The 27984-nt window shown below is 38.9% G+C and overlaps 1 protein-coding gene across 1 annotated transcript; it reads right to left on the bottom strand.

Moving 5' to 3' along the window:
* On the bottom strand, nt 1-27646 carry LOC121389070. Its single transcript, XM_041520689.1, has 4 exons — nt 27472-27646; nt 26039-26125; nt 1110-1247; nt 1-453 (listed from the first exon to the last, which is right to left on the bottom strand). Exons 1-4 carry the CDS (start codon nt 27644-27646, stop codon nt 335-337), a joined length of 519 nt encoding a protein of 172 aa, XP_041376623.1. The 3' UTR covers nt 1-334.
* Nucleotides 27647-27984: the final 338 nt, after the last annotated feature.

The raw sequence follows: 27984 nt of genomic DNA, 5'->3' as shown, positions 1-27984 counted from the left end.
TTGCATTACATCTATGTATTTATATATCTATTTACTTGATCATTAAAACAAATCAGTTACTAACAGTATTGTGACAAGAACGCAGTGCATGATGAGTCGAACTTCATGAGACATCTCCGACAGAGTGACTACGTCATCCATGACATCACATGAGACATCTCCGATGTAGGGACTACGTCATCAATGACATCATTTTCTCTTTCTAACAATTCTGACCAATGGAATCCACAATATTACGTCCATGATATACCACAAGCGAAAACATCAGTATCGACAACAAAATGGCGGCTGTGAAAGTCTTCTGAAACTTTCTTTCTGAAAGTCTGTGAATGCTTTACAATAAGGCACGGATAATGAAAGCACAAATGATGGATGATGCTACCCAGAAGACGTTATGCATCGATGAGCATCCACTTGGTTCTTCTGACGTCTCTGGGACGACGCTACTGGTAGCTGAAACGCAAAGACAGTAAAGTTTGTTTTTGTTTAACGACACCATTAGAGCACATTGATTTATTAATAAGCTACTGCATGATGTCAAACTGTGACATATAGTCTTAGAGAGGTAATCCGCTACATCTATTGTGTTCAACCTACAGATGGCTAGTTTTACCTTTAATAACCTTTCGATTTGATGGAATTACTGTTTATACTGTCACCATTGTATTATAATGTGGATTGCTTTAATTTGCATTTAAAATCCCTCTTGGATTACATAATTTAATGTGTGTGTGTGTGTGTGTGTGTGTGTGTGTGTGTGTGTGTGTGTGTGTGTGTGTGTGTGTGTGTGTGTGATAATATTTGTGATGGATCAAATAATTATTTGCGCATCTGCGAGTTTGTATGTATGTAGTGGGTGTGTGCGTGCGTACATATGTGTGCGTGTGTGTATATATATATGTGTGTGTGTGTGTGTGTGTGTGTGTGTGTGTATTGGTGTCGCTAGGACATGTATGTATGTATGTATGTATCTATGTATTATGTGTGTGTTTAAGTGTGTGTGTGTGTGTGTGTGTGTGTGTATGCGCGCGCGTGCGCGTATGCGTGCGTGCGTATTTCCATGTGTATGTAATGGCTGACTGTCAATGATTCCACCAATCCACACTTACCTGATGTACTTTCTGTGGCGGATACTTCCGGTTCCGGTTCTGCGGACGTATTTTCTTGAGCTCTCACGATGTAGGCCGCACTGGCGAGGACCAGAAGTAACACAAACAGCCACGATCTCATGTTTTCTGTTGGTCGGTCTGAAACGAAGATTACAAACACTGGTTTGTTTTTGTTTTGTTGTTTTTTGTTAAATGACACCACTAGAGCACATTGATTTACTAATGATCGGCTATTGGATGTGATGGCTTAACCACGACACCACCGAGGCCGATATCGTTCAAGCATTTTAACTAATTATTCCTGCAGTCTGAATGATGAAATGTGGGGTTTGGGTTTGTTTTTCTGTGTACCCCGAAAAGGTAAAGTTAGCGATAATTTCTGTACCTATCCCGGTGAAGACGACAACAGGATCAAAGTTTGTTTTGTTTAACGATACCAGTAGAGCACATTGATTTATTAATCATCGGCTATTTGATGTCAAAGATAGTTTTAGAGAGGAAACCCGCTATATTTTTCCATCAGTAGCAAGGGATCTTTTATATACACCATACCATAGGCAGGATAGCACATACCACGGCCTTTGACATACCAGTCGTGGTGCACTGGCTGAAACGAGAAATAGCCCAATGGGCCCACCGACGAGGATCGACCCCAAACCGACCCCCATCAAGCGAAAGCTTTAATACTGGACTACGTCCCGCCAAACAAGTTTGTCTCCCATTTGTTACGCATCCCATTCGTTACACACCAGCATATTCCCAGTTCTTACACAGTCATCTTAGGGACTAATTAAGCAAACCCCTATAACCTTAATGGAACAGTCTAGTCCAATTCAATTGTTCCATCAAACCAAACACATTGCTACATATACCCCAGGTTGGGACCCCCCCCCCCCCCACACACACACACACACACACAGCAGGTGCTAATAATTCAAATGGTTCCTAAGTTCGTATACATTCTACCTATTTGTGTAATCAAAACTTGATCGGTCGGTGTAAAGCTATAACCGATGATCGATGAGGACATTACAACAGATTTCCTTGGGAAACTATTTCTAACTACAGGATTACAAACAATAGTTCTACTTCGTAATTAAAAAGCAATACAAATGTCAGAAAACAAACCAAATTGCTACAACCACATTGCGTGAAATGCTGTGGAATAAAAGAAATAGCCACTACTGTGTTGTATTAGTGGGTAGATTTATACCATTAAATATGCTACAGAAATGTAGTAAACTAGTAAATAGCGATTACCGTATTATTTCAGGTATGAGATACGGTAAACATAAAACCAGTATTCACATTCACGTTGATATTATGTTAGTTAAAAACAAATATTTTTAAAAATGATGATTATAAAGCCCAGTGGTAAAGCGCTCGCTTGATGCGCAATCGGCCATGGATCGATCCCCGTCGGTTGATCCATTGGCCTATTTCTCGTTCCAGCCAGTTCACCACGACTGGTATATCAAAGGCCGTGGTATGTCATATCCTGTCTGTAGGATGATATAAAAGATCCCTTGCTACTAATGGAAAAATTACCAAATGTTTGACATAAAATAGCCGGTGATTAATAAATAATTGTGCTCTAGTGGTGTCGTTAAACACAACAAACTATGACTTAAGGACCTCAGGCGATCGCTCTACCAACAACCAACAACAGCCAGCATTTCTGCGTGAAGAAGAAGAAACAAAAACATGTGTCTGTATTAAAGAAATATTTACTAGGAAATTCAAATTGAAAGATAATCTGGTAATCCAGAAAAACAAATATTGTTCTTTGTCACAAGCATTGTATGCGTGTTTCATTAACGGCTGAATTACAGGGTCCATTGTTTTCTCTGTGTGATTAGTTGTCCTCGAGTTAGGAGAGTAATCTGTGTGCGAAAAAAGAATAATGTTGAAGATTTTCAGATGTTTGTTTGTACTAAGTCACTCTCTGCTTACGACTGAAGTGAGGGCAATCGTTTCATTATTGAACTGTGGCTTGATTTGACCTCGTAAGGATGTCTGATGATGATGATGATGATGATGATGATGATGATAGTGATTGTGACAATGATGGTGGTGATGATTAAGATTAAAATGATGATGGTGATGATGATGGTGGTGATGTTGATGATGACGATGTGATGGTGATGATGGTGGTCTTGTTGATGATGATGAAGGTTGTGCTGATGCTGATGCTGAAGTTGATGTTGATGATGATGATGATGTCGGTGGTGATGATGACAGTGGTGATGCTGATGAAGATGATGATGATGTTGTTGATGATGAAGATGAAATTGATGATGATTATAATGATGATAATGATGATGATGATAATGATAATGATGATGATGATAATCATGGTGGTGGTGGTGGTGATGATGATTTTGATTATGATGATGATTCACGCCGTACGGAGTACACAACTCGGCTATCTGTGGGCCGGATCTATAGTGCGCCCCATCATTCTATAAACATGGTGGGGTTGGGGTTGGGGGGGGGGGGTTGTAAAAAATGGTGTGCAATTTACAAATCAATCGGCTCAAATCAATTTGTAGTAAATTTCATAGTATGAAGAAATGCGTTCCCAGTGGGGTGGACTATAACTCAGTCTAGGTCGCCTAAGGTGCTTAATTCGTAGGATCACTCCTCTTCTGTGGTAGACCCACCTAGTGCCCCACGACTGGTATATCAAAAGCCATGATAAATAATGTCATTTCGGTTCGTTATAAGAGTACATGTACTTTACTGTAGTTAAAAACGAACATGAAACATCGTTGATGTTACAACATACAACTATTGTTGTAAGTGACCTACGCATGGAAAGAAGTCGACATACAATATTCCCCGCTTTACACTCTCATTATTCTTTACCTAGTAAAAATATATATTACAAAACAAAACCAAAAAAACCCCACCTATTCCCATGAGTATCCATTTCATCTGCATGTTTGTGTATATTACAGGTGGGTAAAACACACTATATACATGTATGTACATATGCAGCATACACATACACATTTCGCGTGTGTTATGATATGTCGTCGAATCGATCAACATCGTCCACCCATTGGAATCGCATACCCTCTCCCGCCCCCCGTTTCGCCTTACAACTGACACATCAAACCACAAGCGTACGAGACGGGGGTACCGGGCGGTGGGGGGGGGGGGGGGGGGGGGAGAGATGGGAGGGCAGTCCAGGAGAAAATCCTCAAATTCGGGCAAAAAAAAAACAATAAAGAAATTCGAGCAAAAAATGATCTAGCCCGAACACTTTTCAACATGTATTTTTATCATTCTACCCACACCATTAGTTGTAATCCATATAAAGAAATTCGAGCAAAAAATGATCTAGCCCGAACACTTTTCAACATGTATTTTTATCATTCTACCCACACCATTAGTTGTAATCCATGTAAAACTGCGTGACGATTCGTTTGCAACCCTATATAGCTGTTTGGTAGTAATGCTAATATGAATACTATTATGAAGAGATTCGGGCACTTCTGTTTAGTTCGAGCGAACATCGGCCTGCCCCCACCCCCACCCCCTACAAAAATGGGAAGCCGTATGCCTATGCATCAAACGTGTTATGCGTGTCCTTTGTGTAAACCGGCCTCGGTGGCGTCGTGGTTAGGCAATCGGTCTACAGGCTGGTAGGTACTGGGTTCGGATCCCAGTCGAGGCATGGGATTTTTAATCCAGATACCGACTCCAAACCCTGAGTGAATGCTCCGCAAGGCTCAGTGGGTAGGTGTAAACCACTTGCACCGACCAGTGATCCATAACTGGTTCAACAAAGGCCATGGTTTGTGCTATACTGCCTGTGGGAAGTGCAAATAAAAGATCCCTTGCTGCTAATCGGAAAGAGTAGCCCATGTAGTGGCGACAGCGGGTTTCCTCAAAAAATCTGTGTGGTCCTTAACCATATGTCTGACGCCATATAACTGTAAATAAAATGTGTTGAGTGCGTCGTAAAATAAAACATTTCTTTCTTTTGTGTAAGAAAGGTGTTCTGCTAGTCGATGGGAGTAGCCTATGTAGCGGAAGCAGGTTTCCTCTCTACTCTAGATCACGTACAGATAATACTATGTTGAGATGTTGTTAAAACACTTTTGTTTTTCCGTTTACTACTGGCTTCTAAAATGTTGTATTTTTCTCATGCGTGTTTGCCGAATTGCATTGACTTTGTTTGTTTATTACCTGCTTTTAGACAAAAGTGAGCGCCACGGCAGGAAACAGAAAAAGTCATCTGCCGTCTGCTAATTACAGTGTCCCCGCCAAATCAGGATGACATAACTAGAAATGTTACCGCAATCTCACGGGAGTTTTCGACAGGAACTGTCGTTACGTGACAACCATGTTATTGTTAAAACACATGTAACACGTCAGTGCTGTGATCAAAAGTCTTCAAACTTAAGACTAGTAGAAACTGGGTTCGCATCCCGGTATCAGTTTCCAATTCAGATAGAGTTTTTACGGATTTTACTTGACAGTGCAGTTATTATTCAATCTAATTAAAATTAGCTCCACTATTACATGTGGATCTAAAGACAGCCAGTTGGAGCTCATGTCCACCAATCAAAACCTTACTTGCAGAATCCTGCCAGTGATTTAAAACTAACAACACTGCGTAGTCCCCAATGTCCAGGTAACATTTCGTCTGTAAATAATAATTTAAATATTGACCAATCACACTTCGCCTTTTATAACGTTATTTGGGAGCATACAAATTCTAAAAATATCGGGCGAGTCTATTTTAGTGGCTGCAGTACAGCGAACCATACCAATACGTACGGGGTGGGTTATCAGTCTTCAATTTTACATTAAAAATTATTTATAAAATAAAATAAAAAACTAAATCAGTCTTCAGTTTTACATTACAAATTATTTATTTTATAAAATAAAACATGTTTTAAGGCATTCGTAATTCACACGAAACATGTCGTATACCCTCAGGATAATTCGGAATGTTTTCAAATTATTTTTAAATCACTGGCAGGATTCTGCAAGTAAGGTTTTGATTGGTGGACATGAGCTCCAACTGGCTGTCTTTAGATCCACATGTAATAGTGGAGCTAATTTTAATTAGATTGAGTTATTATTCAAGTAATAAACAACTAATAATGAAAAACAGACGACCCCTGAGATGTAGTAGTTAAAAAGAAAACTGGTCTTGAAGCTGGTTCGCATCCCGGTATGGGCTCACCCCCAAATGTTTGACATCCAATAGCCGATAATAAATAAATGTGTTCTAGTGGTGTCGTTAAACAAACCAAACTTTGACAATTCCGACAACAAGTGGTGTGTTCAAGAGGGCGGATGCTCGCGAATAAATTAACTGGTACCATCGTCTTCTATCGCATTACGATCATGATCTAAAGGTAGGCGCACAACCCATTCTAGCGAGCCACCTCTATCGCTCGCTCTCCTGAACACGCGTCAGGTTTGATATCCGAAGTTAGCAGGTTTAGAACAATAGACATTTGTTATTGTGACCTCTCTGTGCGCAGTTTTCTGATTCTCTGTCAAAAGGAAACCGGACGGTGACAAATCTGCTTAAAGAGAAAATCTGATTACATCGCCATCAGTATCTTCGTAGGGAGACCACCATCTGTGTTGGTTATTATCACCATGGAGATTAGAGAAATGGAAGAATTTATGTTTAAGGTTCTAATAGACCAAATCAATTCCTGTTGCCGATAATGTTAACGTTTACTAATAAAACTGATATAAGCAGCGTATCAACACACCCAGGAAGTACAGCAATAGAAAGTGTGGCACCTCTCATCTCATCTACCTGCAAGAAAATGGGGGTGGGGGGGGGGGGGGGGGGGGGGGGGGGGTGGGGGGGTCACATATCATTTAAGAGATGTAATTAATGTTTTTAATAGCAACCGTCATTTTTGCTGAAAATTGCAGTTCCATTTTTGGGGGTACCCCGCATTAATTTCAACCTCTGGTATATACTGCATAACAACTGTATAACAAATAAAAGTGTATTTATTTATTGTCAATGGATAATAGTATTTGCACAAATAATCAATGTCACATATTACTACCAATCACACCCACAGCTGCTTTTACTCCGTAAATATTTGACGGTGAAGGCAGTGGTGAACAGAAATTGTTAAATAAAATACAGTCGGAATAGTTAGTTAGATAGACAGACAAATAGACAGATAGATAGACAGACAAATAGACAGATAGACAGATAGATAGATAGATAGATAGATAGACAGACAAAACAGATAGATAAATGAAATATCCTAAATAGTCACGACTTCTTCTACTGAAATAGCAATATGGATTTGTTTTAATAAGTTGAACTGAATTGGTGGTACCAAACTGCAAGGTTTAGTCACGACTTCTTCTACTGAAATAGCAATATGGATTTGTTTTAATATGCACTTTACCACAAGCAGAACAGTACGACTTACGATATACCAGTCGTGAAGCACTGGATGGTTGGAACGGGATGAACACCCGGCGGGTTCTCCTAGGGCGATCGACTCTACGTCGAGTTGTCTTCGACATGCAACTCCACTATATTGGCTATTGCTGTTATGTTGGCACCCGAAGGTCAATGCCGATATCATTTAGATCCATGACTGTGTATACGTATTTAGTATGATTATTTAATCATATGCTTTATACAGAGAATACCGACCGTTTAACAGTACTGATCTTAACTACGATTAATTGGTCAATAAGTCTTGTGGTTGGGGCGGAACGCAGCTCAGTGGTAAAGCGCCCCCTGGTGTGCGGTCGTTATAGAATCGATTCCCATCGATGGACCCCATGGACTATTTCTCGTGACTGGTATATCAAATGTTGTGGTATGTGCTACCCTGTCTGTTGGATAGTGCATATAAAAGACCCGTTGCTACTAATCGAAAAAGGCTGCGGATTTGTTTTTTCTCACAGTCTGTATAAATGTAAACATTATCAAATGTTTCATATCCAATAGCCGATGATTAATGAATTAATGTGCTTTAGTGGTGTCGTTAAAAAAAATAAACTTACTTAATTTTTGTGGATTATCCCGGCTGTCGGTTGCTGGTGACTTTAACATCACCGGCCTGTCCAGTGTCGAGCACATCGAAGCGTTCGCTTGATGCGCGGTCGGTCTGGGTTCGACCCCCGTCGATGGGCTCATTGGGTTATTTCTCGCTGCAGCCAGTGCACCACGAATGGTATATTAAAGGCCGTTGTATGTGTTATCGTGTCTGTGGGATGGTGCATATAAAAAGATCCCTTGCTGCTAATCGAAAAGAGTAGCCCATGAAATGGCGACAGCGAGTTTCCTCTCTCAATATATGTGTGGTCTTTAACCATATGCCTGACGCCATATAACCGTAAATAAAATGTTTTGAGTGCGTCGTTAAATAAAACATTTCCTTGGTTTATTTTACGACACACTCAAGACTTATATTGTACGATTATATGGCTTCGGACATATGGTTAAGGACCATACAAATAATGAGAGAAAATCCTCTTCTACACTCTATGGGTAACTCGTTCCTACTAGCACTGGTAGCAGCAATAAAAAATATCAAATGTTTGACATCCAATAGCCGATGATTAATAAATCAATGTGCTCCAGTGGTGTCGTTAAACAAGACAACGTTTAGTAGCAGCAAGGGATTTTTTATGCCCCAACCATCCCACAGAGAGGATGGTACATACCACAGTCTATGTTATACTACTGGCTGAAACGATAAACAGTCTAATGGGCTCACCGACGGGGATTGATCTTAGATCAATCGCGAATCAGGCAAGCGCTTTACCACTGGAGTACATCCTCATTTGTTCCTCCTTCCTATCCACTACCTAACACTGGTCTTAGTGGATTACTGTCAGAAAATAAACTCGCTGATACGATTTACAGCTAGTCTTAGTAGCAAACTTTATTTTTAATACACTAGTATCAACTGTTTATTTTTATGCTTATACTGAATTAAGGTTCAAGCACGCTGTCATGTGCTTGTAAGTGATGTTTATGATCATGTTTATATTAAAGAACGGCCCAGTCGCATTGACCTGTGCTTGCAAATACTATTTATTATCATGTCTATATTAACATAAGGTTCAAGCACGTTTTCTTGAGCTTGCAAATCAGTCGCATGAGCTGTTGTCGAGCAGATGTGTTAATGGGTTAGTTTGACCCATAACAGTGAGAGTCTGTCATAGAAAATCTAAAAGCATTCACAAGTAACGTTCTAAAAGAAAATCGGATATTCTTATTACAGGCATCGCTTTTCCCATCCTAACCAGCGCCCCATGGCTGGTCTATCAAACGTTGTGGTATGTTTTTTCCTGTCTGAAGAAACGAACATTTAAAATATCCCTTGCTGCTAATGGAAAACAATCAGTAGGTTTCTTCTGAAGAGTGTGACAGAATTATCATGTTTGACATCCATTAGATGATGAATCATGATTCAATGTGTTTTAGTCGTGGTGTTAAACAAAAACTGTATTTTATAGCCACCACATCCGCAGTCGGTCAAGGGTCAATCCCTGTCGGTGGCCCATACGGCTATTTCTCGTTCTTGCCAATACTCCACAACTGGTGTACTATCCCGTCTGTGGGATTTTGCTTATAAAAGATCCCTTGCTGCTAATCAGAAATAGCAGCATTATGTTTGGCGACAGTGGGTTTCCCTTCTTATTATCTGTATGATCCTTAAGCATATGACCGCGACGCCATATCACCTTAATCATAATGTGTTGAGTGTGCGTCGATAACTAAGACATTCCTTCCTTCGTAAAGATATTTTGAAAACAAGTAATTAGTTAACTAAAACCTGTTGAAGCAACGACCCCTGGTGGTTTCGGAAACGTAACACCACGATAGCACCCCGCGTGTATCAGTGCAGCCAAGTACTTTGTGTGATTCATCAAGTTAAATATGGTCTTAAGTTTCCAATGAATAATAGTGATAGAGAAACGAGGAACAGGTGCTACTTCTGCCATAACGTGTGGCATGTGACACCTCTGGTTCATGCCACTTTGATTGTTCATCTCGTGGGGCCTTTAATGGGATCGGCGTATCTGTCTTGCAATTAAAAAGAAGCATTTAATTATTCGAAAGTGAATACTAGTATTTTTTGACAAGATATATAGTCCTTCTTCTGATTTGGGGAGATCTTTAATTCATTTTATTTACGTTCCTGCTTACATCAGGGATGTGATACTAGTACCCCGTTTTTGAAAAAAAAAGAAGTTATTTTTAAAAGCTAATTTTTTTTATAAAAAAAAAGAAAAGTAAAGCTTGTTTTATTTAACGACGCCACTAGAGCACATTGATTTTTTGTATCTTATCATCGGCTATTGGACGTCAAACATATGTTCATTCTGACACTGTTTTTTTTTAGAGGAAACCAGCTGCCGCCACATAGGCTACTCTTAGTTCTGTATGTGGGATAGTGCATATAAAAGATCTCTTGCTAATAATGGAAAAATATAGCGGGTTTCCTAAAACTATAATGTCAAAATTATCAAATGTTTGGCATTCAATAGCTGCTGATTAATAAATCATTGTGCTCTAGTGGTGTTGTTAAACAAATCAAACTTCCCTCTTGGCGCACGAAAATATTTTAGACAAAAATCGATATTTAGATATTACAATACTGGTCAACAGAATACGATGTCCAGAAATGCTTTGATTAAAGATATTTACATATTATAAGCAAGAAAATGTAAGTTAACTAATTTTAATCCTTAAAAAATATTAAATTTGTCGAAAACCTAAATGGTTGCAAACTCGGCATGGGCGGATCCAAGGGGGGGGGGGGGGGACCAGGGGGACGCGTCCCCCCAAAAAATTGTTCAAGTGCCCTCAAAATGTCCAAGTGCCCTTTTTGTTTGTAGAATTTTTTTTTTTTTAAGTAAACAATAATTATATTGTAGATAAATGAAATCAAGATTTTCGTGTACATGCGCAAGCTTGCAGATATGTGTCTGTGTTATTGAGTCTCAATGGGGCCCCATTGAGGTTCTAACGCGAGTGACGCCAATTTACTTCATTATTGCTAGTATATTATGACGTAGAACTGTAGGAATTCATATTAATTGTAAATATCAAAACTTGTAGTAAGGTGCCCTTTTGACGAGTCAATGTGCCCTTCTTTTTTGGTCCCCCCCCCCCCCTAAAAATATTTCCTGGATCCGCCCATGCTCGGGATAGTCCCTTTAATGTGTTTGCTTTGTTTAATGACAACACTAGATCACTAGATCACTTATTAATCATCGCCTGTTAAATGTTAAACATTTAGAAAAGACACTTGATACACTTTTTCCATTAGTAGCAAGGGATCTTTCATATGCACCATCCCACAGACAGAATAATTCCTTTAATGAAATTTAAGACTAGACTCATCAAATCTGCAGCTTTCTGGAGGTCCAAACAGTCGGTATCAAGATGAAGGAAGGAAATGGTTTATTTAACGACGCACTCAACATATTTTATTTACGGTTATATAGTGTCGGATATATGGTTACGGACCACACATATATATATATATATATATATTATTTTTTTTATTATTATTTTTTATTTTTATTGTCCCCAGACCATTAGACAGTGCCAGGGACCACATATATTGAGAGAGGAAACCTGCTGTCGCCACTTCATGGACTACTCTTTTCGATTAGCAGCAAGGGACTTTTATAAGTACCATCCCACAGACAGGATAACACTTACCACGGCCTTTGATATACCAGTCGTAGTGCACTGCCTGGAGCGAGAAATAGTCCAATGGGCCCACTGATAGGGATCGATCCCAAACCAACCGCGCATCAAGCGAGCGCTTTACCACTGGGCTACGTCTCGACACCAGGAACGAGAAAAAGCTCAATGGATCAACCGACGGGGATCGATCATAGACCGACCGCGGATCAGGCGAGCGTTTTTACCACTGGGCCCAAGCACAAATAATGATTAATAATATTAACTGAAGACCGTGAATTACTTAGAGAGGTATTTGTGTCCTTTTTAATTAACTTTGGGGGATCACTTTACAAAAGAAATGAATGGGGAAAAAAACTCTGAAATTAACCAAAAACATTACACAAATCTGAAGACGTACAATGAGTGAATCAATGCTAGGTAAATCTTTATCATTAAGTACTGAAAATAGTCATTAAACCATAGAACCAAAATGCTCCAGACAATATCTGATATTTTATCGGCCTGCAATCTCACTTAAGACCGCATAGCGCATCCTGTTTGAAGCGAATGGCAGTCAATTTAAAACGGAGAGCGCTAACTCGCGCCACATTAGCTTCACACAGATAACTCATGGAAGATTGGAATCTTCTGGAATAGAAGGTAAAAACTTCAACCCAGCTTGTTTAATGAGCGTTCAAGCACGTGTTCCTACGAGTTGCTGAGTCACTGAGCCGTTGCTATGAAAAGAGCAATTAAACAGCCTCGAAGTTCGTCTGAGATACTGAACGCAGACGTCAAGGAGAGAAATGAAACCAGCAGTGAAATTGTAGATTTCCAGATTTGGAATCGAGCGTTCTTTGGCTGCAGACAAGTTGAAGCTTATTTCCTTATGAGAGGAACCTATGCATGGATGGATGAATGAATGAATTAAGGAATGAATTAAGGAATGTTTAAAGTCAAAGTTTTGTTTTGTTTAACAACACCACTAGAGCACATTGGTTTATTAATCATCGGCTATTGGATATGAAAAATTTGGTAATTTTAACATAGTCTAAAGTTTAAGTTTGTTTAACGACACCACTAGAGCATATTGATTTATTAATCATCGGCTATTGGATGTCAGACATTTGTTAATTTTGACAAAGTCTAAAATTAAAGTTTGTTTTGTTTAACGACACCACTAGGGCACATTGGTTTATTAATCATCGGTTATTGGATGTTAAACGTTTGATAATTTTGACTTCTTACACTATCCCGGCTGCACATAAAAGATCCCTTGCTGCTAATCAGATATAGCAGCATATTGCTTGGCGACTGAAACCAGGGCAAGTCAGACCGAGCAGTAAAACGTCCGCTAGACTGATTTATGCGCTTCATGGTAAACCAAATGGCCATGTCGGGAACCAATCAAATAGTTCGCGAACGTTAGCGAAACTTTTGCTAGCTGAACTTGGGGCTCAAATGATTGTCAGGTTAACTATACGTCACAGTCAAATCGATTTCGATCTGGCTGGGTTTTTTTTCATTAGATGTAAGGCAGTGGTAAGTCGTATGTCTTGAAATTGTTAACACACGTACATGTGTAAACAAGTATGTGTTATAAAAAATAACGAATTCATTTCTCACCAACTGGTGTGTAAGAATACTGAATAACGTATAACGGATCTGATTTTTACACATTTTTAATCTTATTTCAGCTTGTTTTTTTCTGGTTTTCTGGAGTTTTTTTTTTTTTTTTTTTCTTTCTTTCTTTCTTTTTGCCTAAAATGTTTTTCCAAAAAATTGATTTGATTTGATATGAAATGCCGAAAAATAACATTTATTTAGATATAGTATAGAGGTTGGGGCTTTTTAAGTAGGCCCTATCATATAATTTTTTTCTTCCTTTTTTTCCCCTTATAAATAGGTATCATATTCTCCAAAATACCCAAAGCGTCATTTAAATCGCTATATAATATCGCTGTAAAGCAACTACAGCCGCAATAAACAGCACACACCAAGTGGAGACGGTGTGGAAATATTACATAGAGATTTTATTGCATTTTGTGCAATGCTAACATTTTTAGAAATCATAAAACCTTTTCTGGGAATTTCTCTCTTCAGATCCAAATGTGTCGCGTCTTTGCTGGGCAATTAATTAGAAGAAAACTCCATTGAAGGAGAGACCGTCCCCGGTCGGGTAGTGGTTAAGCCATCGGACTTAAGGCTAGTGGGTATGGGTTCGCCTCCCATTGCCGGCTCCCACTCAGTGAGTAGGTGTAAGGCCACTATATTGACAGTCCCCAGAGCACATCCTGCAATTCTGCCCCTCTACCATGAAGCCAGGATAAAGCACTGGCCGAACGGAGCAACACTGGCTGTCAAGCTTTCGGGTGGGTTCCAAAAAAGACTTGACAGAGACAGCGTTTTTTTTTATCACCACAACCGGACTCCAAATCTAAAGCACGATCAACTATAGGTTGAACGCAGTAGAAGAAGAAGACTTCTCTCACTAACTACTAACCCACTGTGTTGGAGAAGAAGCCTTCTCTCACTAACCACTAACCCACTGTGTTGGAGAAGAAGACTTCTCTCACTAACCACTAACCCACTGTGTTGGAGAAGAAGACTTCTCTCACTAACCACTAACCCACTGTGTTGGACAGACAGCCTAAACAGCGTGCTTGGGCCTTAATTGGATATCAGACATGAATGAATGAATACAGACATGAAATCGTCAGAGGCACAAGGAGGTAAAAAGAGTACAAAACATGCATTGCTTATTTACCAACAGGTTTTAGTATCTATAGTATAATACGAAATGTCTTTCTGACAGTTTACTACAGTTCTGACCGCTTCTCCTGTTTTGACATGTACCGCTGAAAATCGTTGTACTTGAGTAAAGTAAAGTAAAGTTTGTTTTATTTAACGACGCCACTAGAGCACATTGATTTTTTTTTATCTTATCATCGGCTATTGGACGTCAAACATATGGTCATTCTGACACTGGTTTTTTTAGAGGAAACCCGCTGTCGCCACATAGGCTACTCTTTTACGACAGGCAGCAAGGGATTTTTTTATTTGCTCTTCCCACAGGCAGGATAGCACAAACCATGGCCTTTGTTGAACCAGTTATGGATCACTGGTCGGTGCAAGTGGTTTACACCTACCCATTGAGCCTTGCGGAGCATTCACTCAGGGTTTGGAGTCGGTATCTGGATTAAACATCCCATGCCTCGACTGGGATCCGAACCCAGTACCTACCAGCCTATAGACCGATGGCCTAACCTTGACGCCACCGAGGCCGGTTTCTCTTTGTACTTGACGACGCAAGGATAGTTTTGCGTTCAAGGATAGTTTTGCGTTCAAGTCCAGTCGACCACCGTAAACACATCGCGCTACACATTGCATAACACCTGCACCCATGACAGGCGTGTGCTACAACAGTTTGTTCTGAATGTGCACGTTAAAACCTATGACCTGATCTGACCTGACCTGGGGGGCGGGGTTGGGGGGGGGGGGGGCAGTGAAAGGCCACCACACCCCATCTAAATTTCCACGTGCGTAGCCCGGGTTACATCTAGTGTAATATATTCCACACATGGTGGAAGTTTTACTAGTGACCAACAACTGCTATATGAAACGCTGCATGGTATGTAATGTCCTATCTTTGGGAATAATTGTAGTGTGAAATGCGCTGAGGTCTTGTTAAACAAATATTCATTTCCTTTTTTTCATATGAATTTTCCTCACACACAGAATGAAATATATCCTTCCCTTCCATTAAATAATTTAATCAATTTTGGCTCAGCGCGATCCTTTTAATTATCTCTATATACGGCCGATATGTGATTTATATCCACACATATGTAATCCTTTGATTTGACTAGGTATCATTAAAGTGTTACGTGAGACCCTTTCATTACTACTCAAAGGGTATTCCGCGATAGTATTATACATTAATTAAGTGATCACAGATGTCCGGTGTTGCTTAATTCACTATTAACCCAGACGCCGTAAAGTCAAGGCCGATGAGGAAATGAAATACTATGTTTCGCACCTTATTGGTTTCCCTGCGAAGTGATACGCGTGTGACTTCACCCGTGCACAATTATCATCTTATTAAAAGGACTGTCCTGATTTCGCAGTTATTGTAAGAAAGAAATAATGAATGAATGAATGAATGAATGTTTAACGACACCCCAGCACAACAATACATCGGTAAGTGAGTGGCAAAAAAATAGAAAAAAACGAACTGATGATCAAAGTCGCAGACCCTACGTTTGAGTCTATGAAAACAGACCCTAGTTTGACTGTATGAAAACAGACCCTAGTTGAATCTATGAAAACAGACCCTAGTTTGTATCTATGAAAACTGACCCTACTTTGAGTGTATGAAAACAGACCCTAGTTTGAATCTATGAAAACAGACCCTAGTTTGAATCTATGAAAACAGACCCTATGTTTGAGTCTATGAAAACAGACCTTAGTTTGAAGCTATGAAAACAGACACAACGTTTGAGTCTATGAAAACAGACCCTAGTTTGAGTGTATGAAAACAGACTCTAGTTTCAATCAATGAAAACAGACACAACGTTTGAGTCTATGAAAACAGACCCTAGTTTGAGTCTATGAAAACAGACCCTACGTTTGAGTCTATGAAAACAGACCCTACGTTTGAGTCTATGAAAACAGACCCTAGTTTGAAGCTATGAAAACAGACACAACGTTTGAGTGCATGAAAACAGACTCTAGTTTCAATCAATGAAAACAGACACAACGTTTGAGTCTATGAAAACAGACCCTAGTTTGAGTCTATGAAAACAGACCCTACGTTTGAGTCTATGAAAACAGACCCTACGTTTGAGTCTATGAAAACAGACCCTAGTTTGAAGCTATGAAAACAGACACAACGTTTGAGTGTATGAAAACAGACTCTAGTTTCAATCAATGAAAACAGACACAACGTTTGAGTCTATGAAAACAGACCCTAGTTTGAGTCTATGAAAACAGACCCTACGTTTGAGTCTATGAAAACAGACACTACGTTTGAGTCTATGAAAACAGACCCACGTTTGAGTCTATGAAAACAGACCCTACGTTTGAGTCTATGAAAACAGACACTACGTTTAAGTCTATAAAAATAGACTACGTTTGAGTCTATGAAAACAGACACTACGTTTGAGTCTATGAAAACAGACCCTAGTTTGACTGTATGAAAACAGACCCTAGTTGAATCTATGAAAACAGACCCTAGTTTGTATCTATGAAAACTGACCCTACTTTGAGTGTATGAAAACAGACCCTAGTTTGAATCTATGAAAACAGACCCTAGTTTGAATCTATGAAAACAGACCCTATGTTTGAGTCTATGAAAACAGACCTTAGTTTGAAGCTATGAAAACAGACACAACGTTTGAGTCTATGAAAACAGACCCTAGTTTGAGTGTATGAAAACAGACTCTAGTTTCAATCATGAAAACAGACACAACGTTTGAGTCTATGAAAACAGACCCTAGTTTGAGTCTATGAAAACAGACCCTACGTTTGAGTCTATGAAAACAGACCCTACGTTTGAGTCTATGAAAACAGACCCTAGTTTGAAGCTATGAAAACAGACACAACGTTTGAGTGTATGAAAACAGACTCTAGTTTCAATCAATGAAAACAGACACAACGTTTGAGTCTATGAAAACAGACCCTAGTTTGAGTCTATGAAAACAGACCCTACGTTTGAGTCTATGAAAACAGACCCTACGTTTGAGTCTATGAAAACAGACCCTAGTTTGAAGCTATGAAAACAGACACAACGTTTGAGTGTATGAAAACAGACTCTAGTTTCAATCAATGAAAACAGACACAACGTTTGAGTCTATGAAAACAGACCCTAGTTTGAGTCTATGAAAACAGACCCTACGTTTGAGTCTATGAAAACAGACACTACGTTTGAGTCTATGAAAACAGACCCACGTTTGAGTCTATGAAAACAGACCCTACGTTTGAGTCTATGAAAACAGACACTACGTTTAAGTCTATAAAAATAGACTACGTTTGAGTCTATGAAAACAGACACTACGTTTGAGTCTATGAAAATAGACCCTAGTTTGAGTTATGAAAACAGACCCTAGTTTGTATCTATGAAAACAGACCCTAGTTTGAGTGTATGAAAACAGACCCTAGTTTGAATCTATGAAAACAGACCCTAGTTTGAATCTATGAAAACAGACCCTAGTTTGAATCTATGAAAACAGACCCTACGTTTGAGTCTATGAAAACAGACAATACCTTTGAGTCTATGAAAACAGACACTAGTTTGAATCTATGAAAACAGACCCTAGTTTGAGTCTATGAAAACAGACCCTACGTTTGGATAAACCTGTAACACATCGGGATAACGTTACAATGGTGTCAACACGAGACTACGACGTTGTAACAGGGAAATACCCTCTAGAAATAGACAAAAGCCAAGTATCCATAACCTTTACTTCTCAGAGGTACACGAGTAAACAACAATGCATTTCGAGGCATTACAATCACCAGTATGACCATAAACACTTCGGATGTACGAAAATGGATATTCGAAATAATAAAATATAAGTAATGCCCGATTCCAATTATAAAAAAACGACTTTTTAATATTGAAAAATACGCCGTACTATTTAAAAATTACGGTATGTCACTTCAATATCAGAGCCGGTTAAAGGATCTGCGGGGCCTGTAGCACAAATAACAGCGGGTCCCCCCTTCCCAGGATATATATTTTGCAACCCGCTCGGGGAGAGGGTGGAAATGAACTGGGGAAAATAAATGTACAAATCACCGTGGGGCGCTTTGAAGCGCGGGGCCCGTAGCACGTGTTACATGTGCTACTAGAATAAACCGGTTCTATTCAATATCAATATAAAATTAAGACACAATGTTAAGAGCTGTGTTAAGTATAAATATCACAAGTATATTAAACTTTCGAGCATATGAATATGACAGCTAAGTTTATCACAATTTTGAATAAAAGTCAACATGTCATAAAAAAAATCAAACTACATAATCGAAATGATTCCATTACATTTTGTCTTCCAAATACAATGTATATCTTTCCTCGTCTATTTAAGATGATTACTCTCCACCAAAATGTGGTGAACAGTTAGTGTACCATGACAGTAGAAGATCCTTCTTCAGAATAATAGAATGTTTATTTTATTTAATGACACCACTAGAGCACATTGATTTATCAATCATCGGCTATTGGATGTCAAACATTTGGTAATTTGACATATACCTGTAGTGTGAAAGGAAACCCGCTACATCTTTCCATTACTAGTAAGGGATATTTTATATGCACCTTCCCACAGACAGGATAGCACATACCACAGCCTTTGATATATCAGTCGTGGTGCACTGGATGAAACGAGAAATAGCCCAAATGAGCTCACCGACGGGGATCGATCCCAAACCGACCGCACACTAAGCGAGCGATTTACCACTGGGCTACGTTCCGCCTCCCAACCCCAACCCCCACCCCCACACTGCAGCGGAGGATTATTCTCCAGAATAATAGAATGTGTCAAGTATGTGTGACGGATGTGAGCACGACACAAGACTACCATTGTAATGTTTACAATTAACAGAGCTCTTTACGTTAGTACTGAACCAAATAACTTCTGGCTAGGTCATAGTTCGAACTTCATCTAGTACTACTGTGTCAAGTAGCCTTATGCTTGAAACATGTATGGCGTACCTGTAAAAAAAAGTACTCAAATTGTGCAAAACTACGGGTGTTGTAAACCCATCTGGTTATACCGAAAATTAGCCATGAAAGGTACCATTTTCTTCAGTTAATACTTTAAGGTAGGGGTTGTAGTACTGATATTTATGGGTCATAGTTTGGTTGATATATTGCATATAGTGTTTTTAAACACCAACGTTAACATGGTAGCCTATGGGATTTTATTTGGTATAATGCACCCTTGTGGCAACTCAAATTACATATTAAATACAGTTTCCCCTTTTTGTAGCAGTCAGTATTCATTTTCTTCGTAAGATATCGTTCGAATTTATTGAAAATTAAAATCTGGGATGGGCTACTTACAAACATTAGAACGACAACAAACTCCTTGTTTATACAGATACTGCGATCCGAAACATGAAAATAATTTTAATATATAATTTTAGTCATCAAAAAGGATATGTTAAGTGGTAAACATGCTACAGAGGTAGCAAACTCAGGACAGTCCCTTTAAATTGGTGCAGATTGTTGTAACCCCCATTTCAATCTAATTAAAATTAGCTCCACTATTACATGTGGATCTAACACCAGCCAGTTGGAGCTCATGTCCACCAATCAAAACCTTACTTGCAGAATCCTGCCAGTGATTTAAAAATAATTTGAAAACATTCCGAATTATCCTGAGGGTATACGATATGTTTCATGTGAATTACGAATGCCTTGTTTAGACCACTAGAACTAATTTTAATCGGATTACTAACAACACTGCGTAGTCCCCAATGACCAGGTAACATTTCGTCTGTAAATAATAATTTAAATATTGACCAATTGGCCTTTTATAACGTTATTTGGGAGCATACAAATTCTAAAAATATCGGGCGAGTCTATTTTAGTGGCCGCAGTACAGCGAACCATACCAATACGTACGGGGTGGGTTATCAGTCTTCAGTTTTACATTACAAATTATTTATTTTATAAAATAAAACATGTTTTAAGGCATTCGTAATTCACATGAAACATGTCGTATACCCTCAGGATAATTCGGAATGTTTTCAAATTATTTTTAAATCACTGGCAGGATTCTGCAAGTAATACAAGGGACAAGGGTCATTTTATGCGTTTGTAATATTATATGTTGAGAAGTCGTATTTATCAACGACACCGAAAAACATTACATTAATATTACCACCACCACCCTCTCCCTACTTTAAAATTTAAAAAACCCATTGATCCGCGCCTGAGATATGCTGGGATTTGGAACTGATTGAGAAATACAAACCAGCACGAAATGACATCAGTAATAATATATAGCACTCTAATTATATTAGTGTCACTAAAATCTGCAGTCTTGCATTCCAATCCTACGTCATGTTCTATTAATGATAACTGGAACCAGTTTTTTTATTTTAAAAAACCTCATGTATTTTCGTTATTATTTGAATTTTGTGAATAGGCTGAAACATGCAAATAGCAGTCTTGTCGCCAGGTGTACCGGTTCCCACTTTTTATGGGGGAGGGGTGGGGGTGGATAGGGTGATTTTGCCCGAATTAAAGGAAAATGTGCGAATCTGGATAACAACATTTATTCATATTAGCATTGCTACCAAAAAGCTATATAGGGTTTCAAACGAATCGCTACACATTTATACATGGATTACAACTATTTATTACACATCAGTGTATGATATTGCTCATGTCATAACAATAACTCAATATCTAACTAGTGTAATATTGGCGTGACGTAGATCACTTGCTGACCCAATTCGTAGAAAAATAACATGTAGTAAGTCTCAACATATGCTTACTTTTGCGTTGCGGCTTGTTTGCAGTTGGTTTGTAATCAATAAAATACTAAACGAGCTTGCCTGTCATACCATTTTTATGAAATGAATGAACAGTTTTGGTATCTCACTTGCTTTCGCTAGTCGGATACCAAAATTGTTTACTCATTTCATAAAAATGATAAGATAGGCAATCTTTCACTCGTCAAATACCAAAACTGTTCACTCGTTTCATAACAATGGTAAGACAGCCAAGCTCGTTTAGTATTCTAGATATATATAGTTGGGATAATGGTGGAAAAAAATACACGGAGAAAAGGTTTTAAGCCAGCTCAATTTGCTCGAATATCTGTATCCTTTTTAACCGAATCGGAGGATTTGTTGTAGTCTCGTCTAGTTTTAAACACCAAACAGCCAAACATTGTTAATTTTTGTGCACCAAAAAAAAGGCAAAAGGCAAGTTCAAAAATACATCTTTCAATTTTCCTGAGCGCGGTGCACATGGGAATTCTGCAGTGGCGTTTCGCCACAATTTGTCACTTAAACTGCTCGTACGTGACCTATATTGTAAACAAGATCCAACGGAGACTGAAGAATGGCCGTCACGAGAGAAAATAAAAGTTGATGCCCTTATGTTAAATGCTTGAATATTAAAAATAAAAGTTGATGCCCTTATGTTAAATGCTTGAATATTAAAAATCGGGAATAGCTCGAGGATCCAACTTTGAAGCTGCCATCTGGAATACTGTGCCCACCCCCTTTTTTCACCCTCAGCGTTTGGAGAACCACGTAGATCATATCTAAATGAAAGCTTTTTGGGTTGTTTTTTAAGAGTTTTTTGTGGGTTGTTTTTTGTGTGTTTTTTGTGTGTTTTTTGTCGGAGATGGGGTATGTTGGTTTTCTTTTGGTTTTGGTTGTTGTTTGGGGGGGGGGGGGAGGGGGTTGGGGGTAGGGGGGGTGTTGTTGATTTTGTGAGTATATGTTTATTTGTTGTTCTTGTTTTGTTGCCCCCCCCCCCCCCCCCCCCCCCCCCCATGGCCGATCGGACGCTAAAACACATTTAACTGGCCTAAATATAATGCATACTTTTAAATACGATATATTTCGACGTATGTTCTGACACAGACTGGTATTTCATCCTACTCCATGTTGTCTTATGTCATTTGACCTCGACCTCGTCTTGTTTCCCTTGTACTGTGCAAATAATTTGTGCACACTATGTTTCAAACTGGCGACGGCTATTTTTGAATGGAGTTGGCAGACGGTGCGAGTGGGACAGTTGCCCTATAGAAAAATACTTTTTAAAATGCCCTTTTTATTGTATAGAAAGAAAGAAAGAAATGTTTTATTTAACGACGCACTCAACACATTTTATTTACGATTATATGGCGTCAGACATATGGTTATGGACCACACAGATTTTGAGAGGAAACCCGCTGTCGCCACTACATGGGCTACTCTTCCGATCAGCAGCAAGGGATCTTTTATTTGCACTTCCCACAGGCAGGATAGCACAAACCATGGCCTTTGTTGAACCAGTTATGGATCACTGGTCGGTGCAAGTGGTTTACACCTAGCTATTTAGCCTTGCGGAGCACTCACTCGGGGTTTGGAGTCGGTATCTGGATTAAAAATCCCATGCCTCGACTGGGATCCGAACCCAGTACCTACCGGCCTGTAGACCGATGGCCTACCACGACGCCACCGAGGCCGGTTTTTTATTGTATAATGCCATTTCTTGTTTAGCTAGAGAAGACCCTATATCACTGTGTACCCTAGTTGTTATTTGACTCGCCTTCTACGACAGATTTGGGGACGTGGGAGAGGACACCCACACTATCCGCCAGTTTTACCACTGAGCATACACGGTTTAAAATTAAAGATATTATAGATTTGTATGTTATAGGTATATTACAGAAATTACCTCCCATATGATCACTTCTGCAACTGCCCTTTTATTATATAGACACCAGGATAACCAAAGGCAAATCGGATTTGCCTATAAAAAATTATTTAAAAACATTTACACTCATTCTGAGAATACTGCGAAAGCAATACATATTCTCCACTGGGCCCAACTGACATTTATATAGATCTCCTAAGTTCTAAGGCCACAACCTGTCAAAATCGGGCAAATTCCCATGAATGTCAAACTTGATTTGTTACTCTACACTATAATGCTACACATAAAATTTTAGCTCAAAATCTTGCTTAAAGGGACAGACCCTAGTTTCAACTCGTGAAAATTAACACTAAGTTTAGTTAATCTACAAACCTATAACACATTGGGATAAAGTTACAATTGAGTGAAACATGAGTATGTGACTTTGAAATGGTGAAATACCCTCTATAAATAGACTAAAACTCAACTCCATAATTATTACTTCTCAGACGTACGTGCGTTTTTTCAAAAATATGAGAAATGCATTTTGTGATATTAAAAACACCAGGATGACCAAAAACACTTCGAATGTACGGAAATTGATAATCTAAACAATAAAATCTAAGATCTATGATTAAAGTTATCAAAAAACGGTTATAATAGTCAAAAACAGGCGTTAGTGTTTAAAAACTAGGGTATGTCCGTAGGAACGACATTTGAAGTGGGTGGACGCACAATATCTAGTAATGGGGACACAAACTGTATTGAAGGCGGGGGCACAAGCCAGATTTATTTATATAGAGACGGACAAAAAACAACAACATTTTCTTCCTCAAGTAGAGGGGATGGGGGGCATAGCTCCACTTCCTACGGGCCTTTACATTGCATAATGCTGGTAAATAATTATAGCCACGGAAAAACACTTATCGACGCACAGTTAACCTAGATGTTACTCTTTACATCAGACCTTAAGAACAACATCTGTGGGTAGCCACCCTAAAAATGGCGAGGACGATAATTTCGTTCGCGCGTCGCTCGCGCAAATCTTAATTTTGCGTAACTTATTTTTCATTCGCGGATTGAATTAATGACACCCTTTACGTGTACATGATGGGTTACGCAAAAAAGGAAATGGGTTACCTGAATTTGTTTTGGCCTAACCGATGAATGGATTACGCACATTTCCAATTCTTAGAAGCCTGTGATGGGGGCACTATGTCTAGTGAGGGGGCACAACCTGTAGTGTAGGTGGGGGCACAAGTCAGATTTTTTTTTTTATTTATTTATATAGAGACGGACAAAAAATGTACATTTTCGTCTTTAAGTGGGGAGGGGGTGGGCACGAGGGGAGGGGCGAACAGGCCCTCACACCGCCCAAATGGTTCCTACCCCCGGTTACTACTTACTTCTGGCAAATAATTATATAGCCAGTGCCACGAAAGAAACCTCATCGACGCACATTTAGATGTTAATCGTCGAAAGAACTCCTTGTGCAACCAGCTGAAGATCGCAAACAGCCAGCCAGGATGTTTCCCCCATGGGATAATATAGAGATTTATAATACTGACAGCAAGTTCGCGGACCTTTAATAGGCCGCTGTGTTTACGGCGTATTTGGCGGGGTTAAAGGATACATGATGTTGTTAGCACGTCAAACAGAGAACAAAGAATTCAGTTTTATCTTCACACGACAAACACCGAATTCCCATGTCGATTTGTTGAATAAACACCAACACAACGAGTTATTGGTAAACACGAGGATTATCCTTTCTGTTTCCGAGCGGAGATTGTAGCTGTTTAGGCAAACACAAAGAATCAAGGATGGGAGAATCTGTATAAAGTTCTAAGGAACCACATAATTTGAAGGGATAATATTATTTTGGAAGTGGAAGTGAATGATTCGAAGATAGAGAGTTTGTTTTATTTAATAACACCATTAGAGCACATTGATTTATTAATCATCGGCTATTGGATGTCAAATGTTTTATTAATTTTGATATAATTATGCAGTAGTCGAAGATAGTAAAACCAAAATCAATAAACAATAAAATACTAGTAGTATGTGTGTGTGTGTGTGTGTGCGTGCATGTTAATGTGTGTCCATATGTGTATGTGTGTATAAATGAACGTATGCTAATGTTTTCTTGACAAATTGAATATGTTTATATTTGTTTATAAACGATAAGCTGGTTAGGAAAGACGTACTTGGTAACATAGTCTTCAGAAATAAAATGCAAAATTTGTATACAACTTTCGGGAAACATTTTGAACATTAGATGAACGTATTTTTTATTTTTTAAAATATACAAAATAAATATGAAACATAAACTCTTTATTTCATCGAAATGTTTTTTGCACGATTTAAGTAACCGTTTTGGATACTGACAATTAGACCCATTTAGATTGAAACATTTCGAATCTCCTACATAACGTGCACAGTGTTTAAATGAAAACATATTTTACTTTCAACATAATTTTACTCAATATTATGTTATTTTATAATTCATTATATTGTATTAAATATTGTAAAAAGATTTTTAAGACAAATCAAATTGTTGGCACGCACATTTGAAATAGTGTGCATGTTTCTGTTCTTTTCATGTATCAAATTACCCCATCTATCCACGGGTTTCTATACGGAATGTACAACATGCACTTTCTGACCGTCTCAAACATCCGCTATCCTGTATTTCCGTTCACAATTTAACAAAGCTTTAAAGCGTCTTCACGTTGTCTAGAAGAAAAATCATCACTATACTTGGCATTTTTTCTGTTTACTTTCTTTTTAAAATATTCTTATAGGCCTAGTTTAGTTTTATTCTTCTAACTTTTTATGATCTTTTTCTTTTTCATTCTAGCTAAAGAATTGGAGTAAATTTAACAAACTGATTTCACTCACCTCTCCGTTGTTGCACTCTCGCCGGTATCTGCTGAAGAACTGCCGCGCGCTTGGCTGAAAGTGAGTCACGTGATGCTATCGTCTGCTCTTGGATAAAATCTCGCAAACCGTGTCGCGATTCTCACACAGCTTGCAGGAGGGCAGCGAATAAATTAACCAATCAGCGTCGCGTTGTAGACTAGGAGTCGCGTTTCGAGATATTTTCTAAATTACATAAACATACCGTAAACTTTCGCAAATAACTGGCGTCGTAAGTTAGACCATGGTGTTTCCTATGAATGTTTAATATCCTATAGCCCATGATTAATCAGTGCCCCAGGGCTGGTATATCAAAGGTTATGACATGTGCTGCCCTGTCTGGGAAGTGCATATTAATGATCCCCTTTTGCTGATGGAAAAATATTGCGGGTTTCCTTTTTAATGTTTGACATCCAATAACCGATGATTGATTTAATCAATGTGCTCTGGCGGAGTCGTTAAACACAAACTATTAACTTAATTTTAGTAGGATCGTGCACGTTTCAAGCAAGGTCGGGATGTAGCCCAGTTGTAAAGCGACAGCCTGATGCGCGGTCGGTCTAGGATCGATCCCCGTCGGTCGATCCATTTGGATATTTCTCGTTCCAGACAGTGAACCAAGACTGTTATGGAAAAGGTCGTGGTATGTGCTATCCTGTCTGTGGGTTCGTGCATATTAAAAAATCCCTTGCTACTAATAGAAAATGTAGCGGGTTTCGTCTCTAAGACTACTGTCAAAATTACCAACTGTTTGACATCCAACACATCCGATGATTAATAAACCAATGTGTTCTAGTGGTGTCGTTAAACAAAAACAAACTTTATGGTTTAAGCAAAATAGTAGGTGGTACACTGATCCTATATCATATCAAAATAAATGACATGAACGTCCTAGATGAAGCAGCATTTTATGACAACAAGCCCTGTCAAACGTCTCACCAGCTGCAGCCATCGTCTTATTTAAAGTGACACACCCTACTTTTTAAACACTGAGGCATATTTTTCACTATTAGAGCAATTTTTAATAACTAAAATCACACTTTACTTATATTTTATTGTTTATATTATCCATTTCCACACATCCGAAGTGTTTCTGGTCATCCTGGTATTTTTAATATCACAAAATTCATTTTTCATATTTTTAAAAACGCACGTGCGTCTAAGAAGTGGCAGTTATGGAGTCAAGTTCTAGTCTAATTTTAAGGATATTTCACCGTTTCATCACCACAGACTCTTGTTTCATCATCACCACAGACTCGTGTTTCAGCATCACCTCAGATTCGTGTTTCAGCATCACCACAGACTTTTGTTTCAGCATCACCACAGACTCGTGTTTCAGCATCACCACAGACACGTGTTTCAGCATCATCACAAACTCTTGTTTCAGCATCACCACACTCTTGTTTCAGCATCACCACACTTTTGTTTCAGCATCACCACAGACTCGTGTTTCATCACCACAGACTCGTGTTTCATCACCACAGTCTCTTGTTTCAGCATCACCACAGACTCGTGTTTCAGCATCACCACAGACTCGTGTTTCAGCCTCACCACAGACTCTTGTTTCATCACCACAGACTCGTGTTTCATCACCACATACTTGTTTCATCATCAACACAGAATCTTGTTTCATCACCACATGCTCGTGTTTCATCACCACATGTTCGTGTTTCATCACCACAGACTTGTTTCATCATCAACCCAGACTTATGTTTCATCACCACAGACTTGTTTCATCATCAACACAGACTCGTGTTTCATCACCACAGACTTGTTTTATCATCAACACACTCTTGTTTCATCACCACAGACTTGTTTCATCATCAACACAGACTCGTGTTTCATCACCACAGACTTGCTTCATCATCAACACAGACTCGTGTTTCATCACCACATGCTCGTGTTTCATCACCACAGACGTGTTTCAT

Source organism: Gigantopelta aegis, chromosome 2 (assembly GCF_016097555.1).
Source record: "Gigantopelta aegis isolate Gae_Host chromosome 2, Gae_host_genome, whole genome shotgun sequence".
Classification (NCBI taxonomy): Eukaryota; Metazoa; Mollusca; class Gastropoda; order Neomphalida; family Peltospiridae; genus Gigantopelta; species Gigantopelta aegis.
This window is presented reverse-complemented; position numbering and strand designations above follow the sequence as displayed.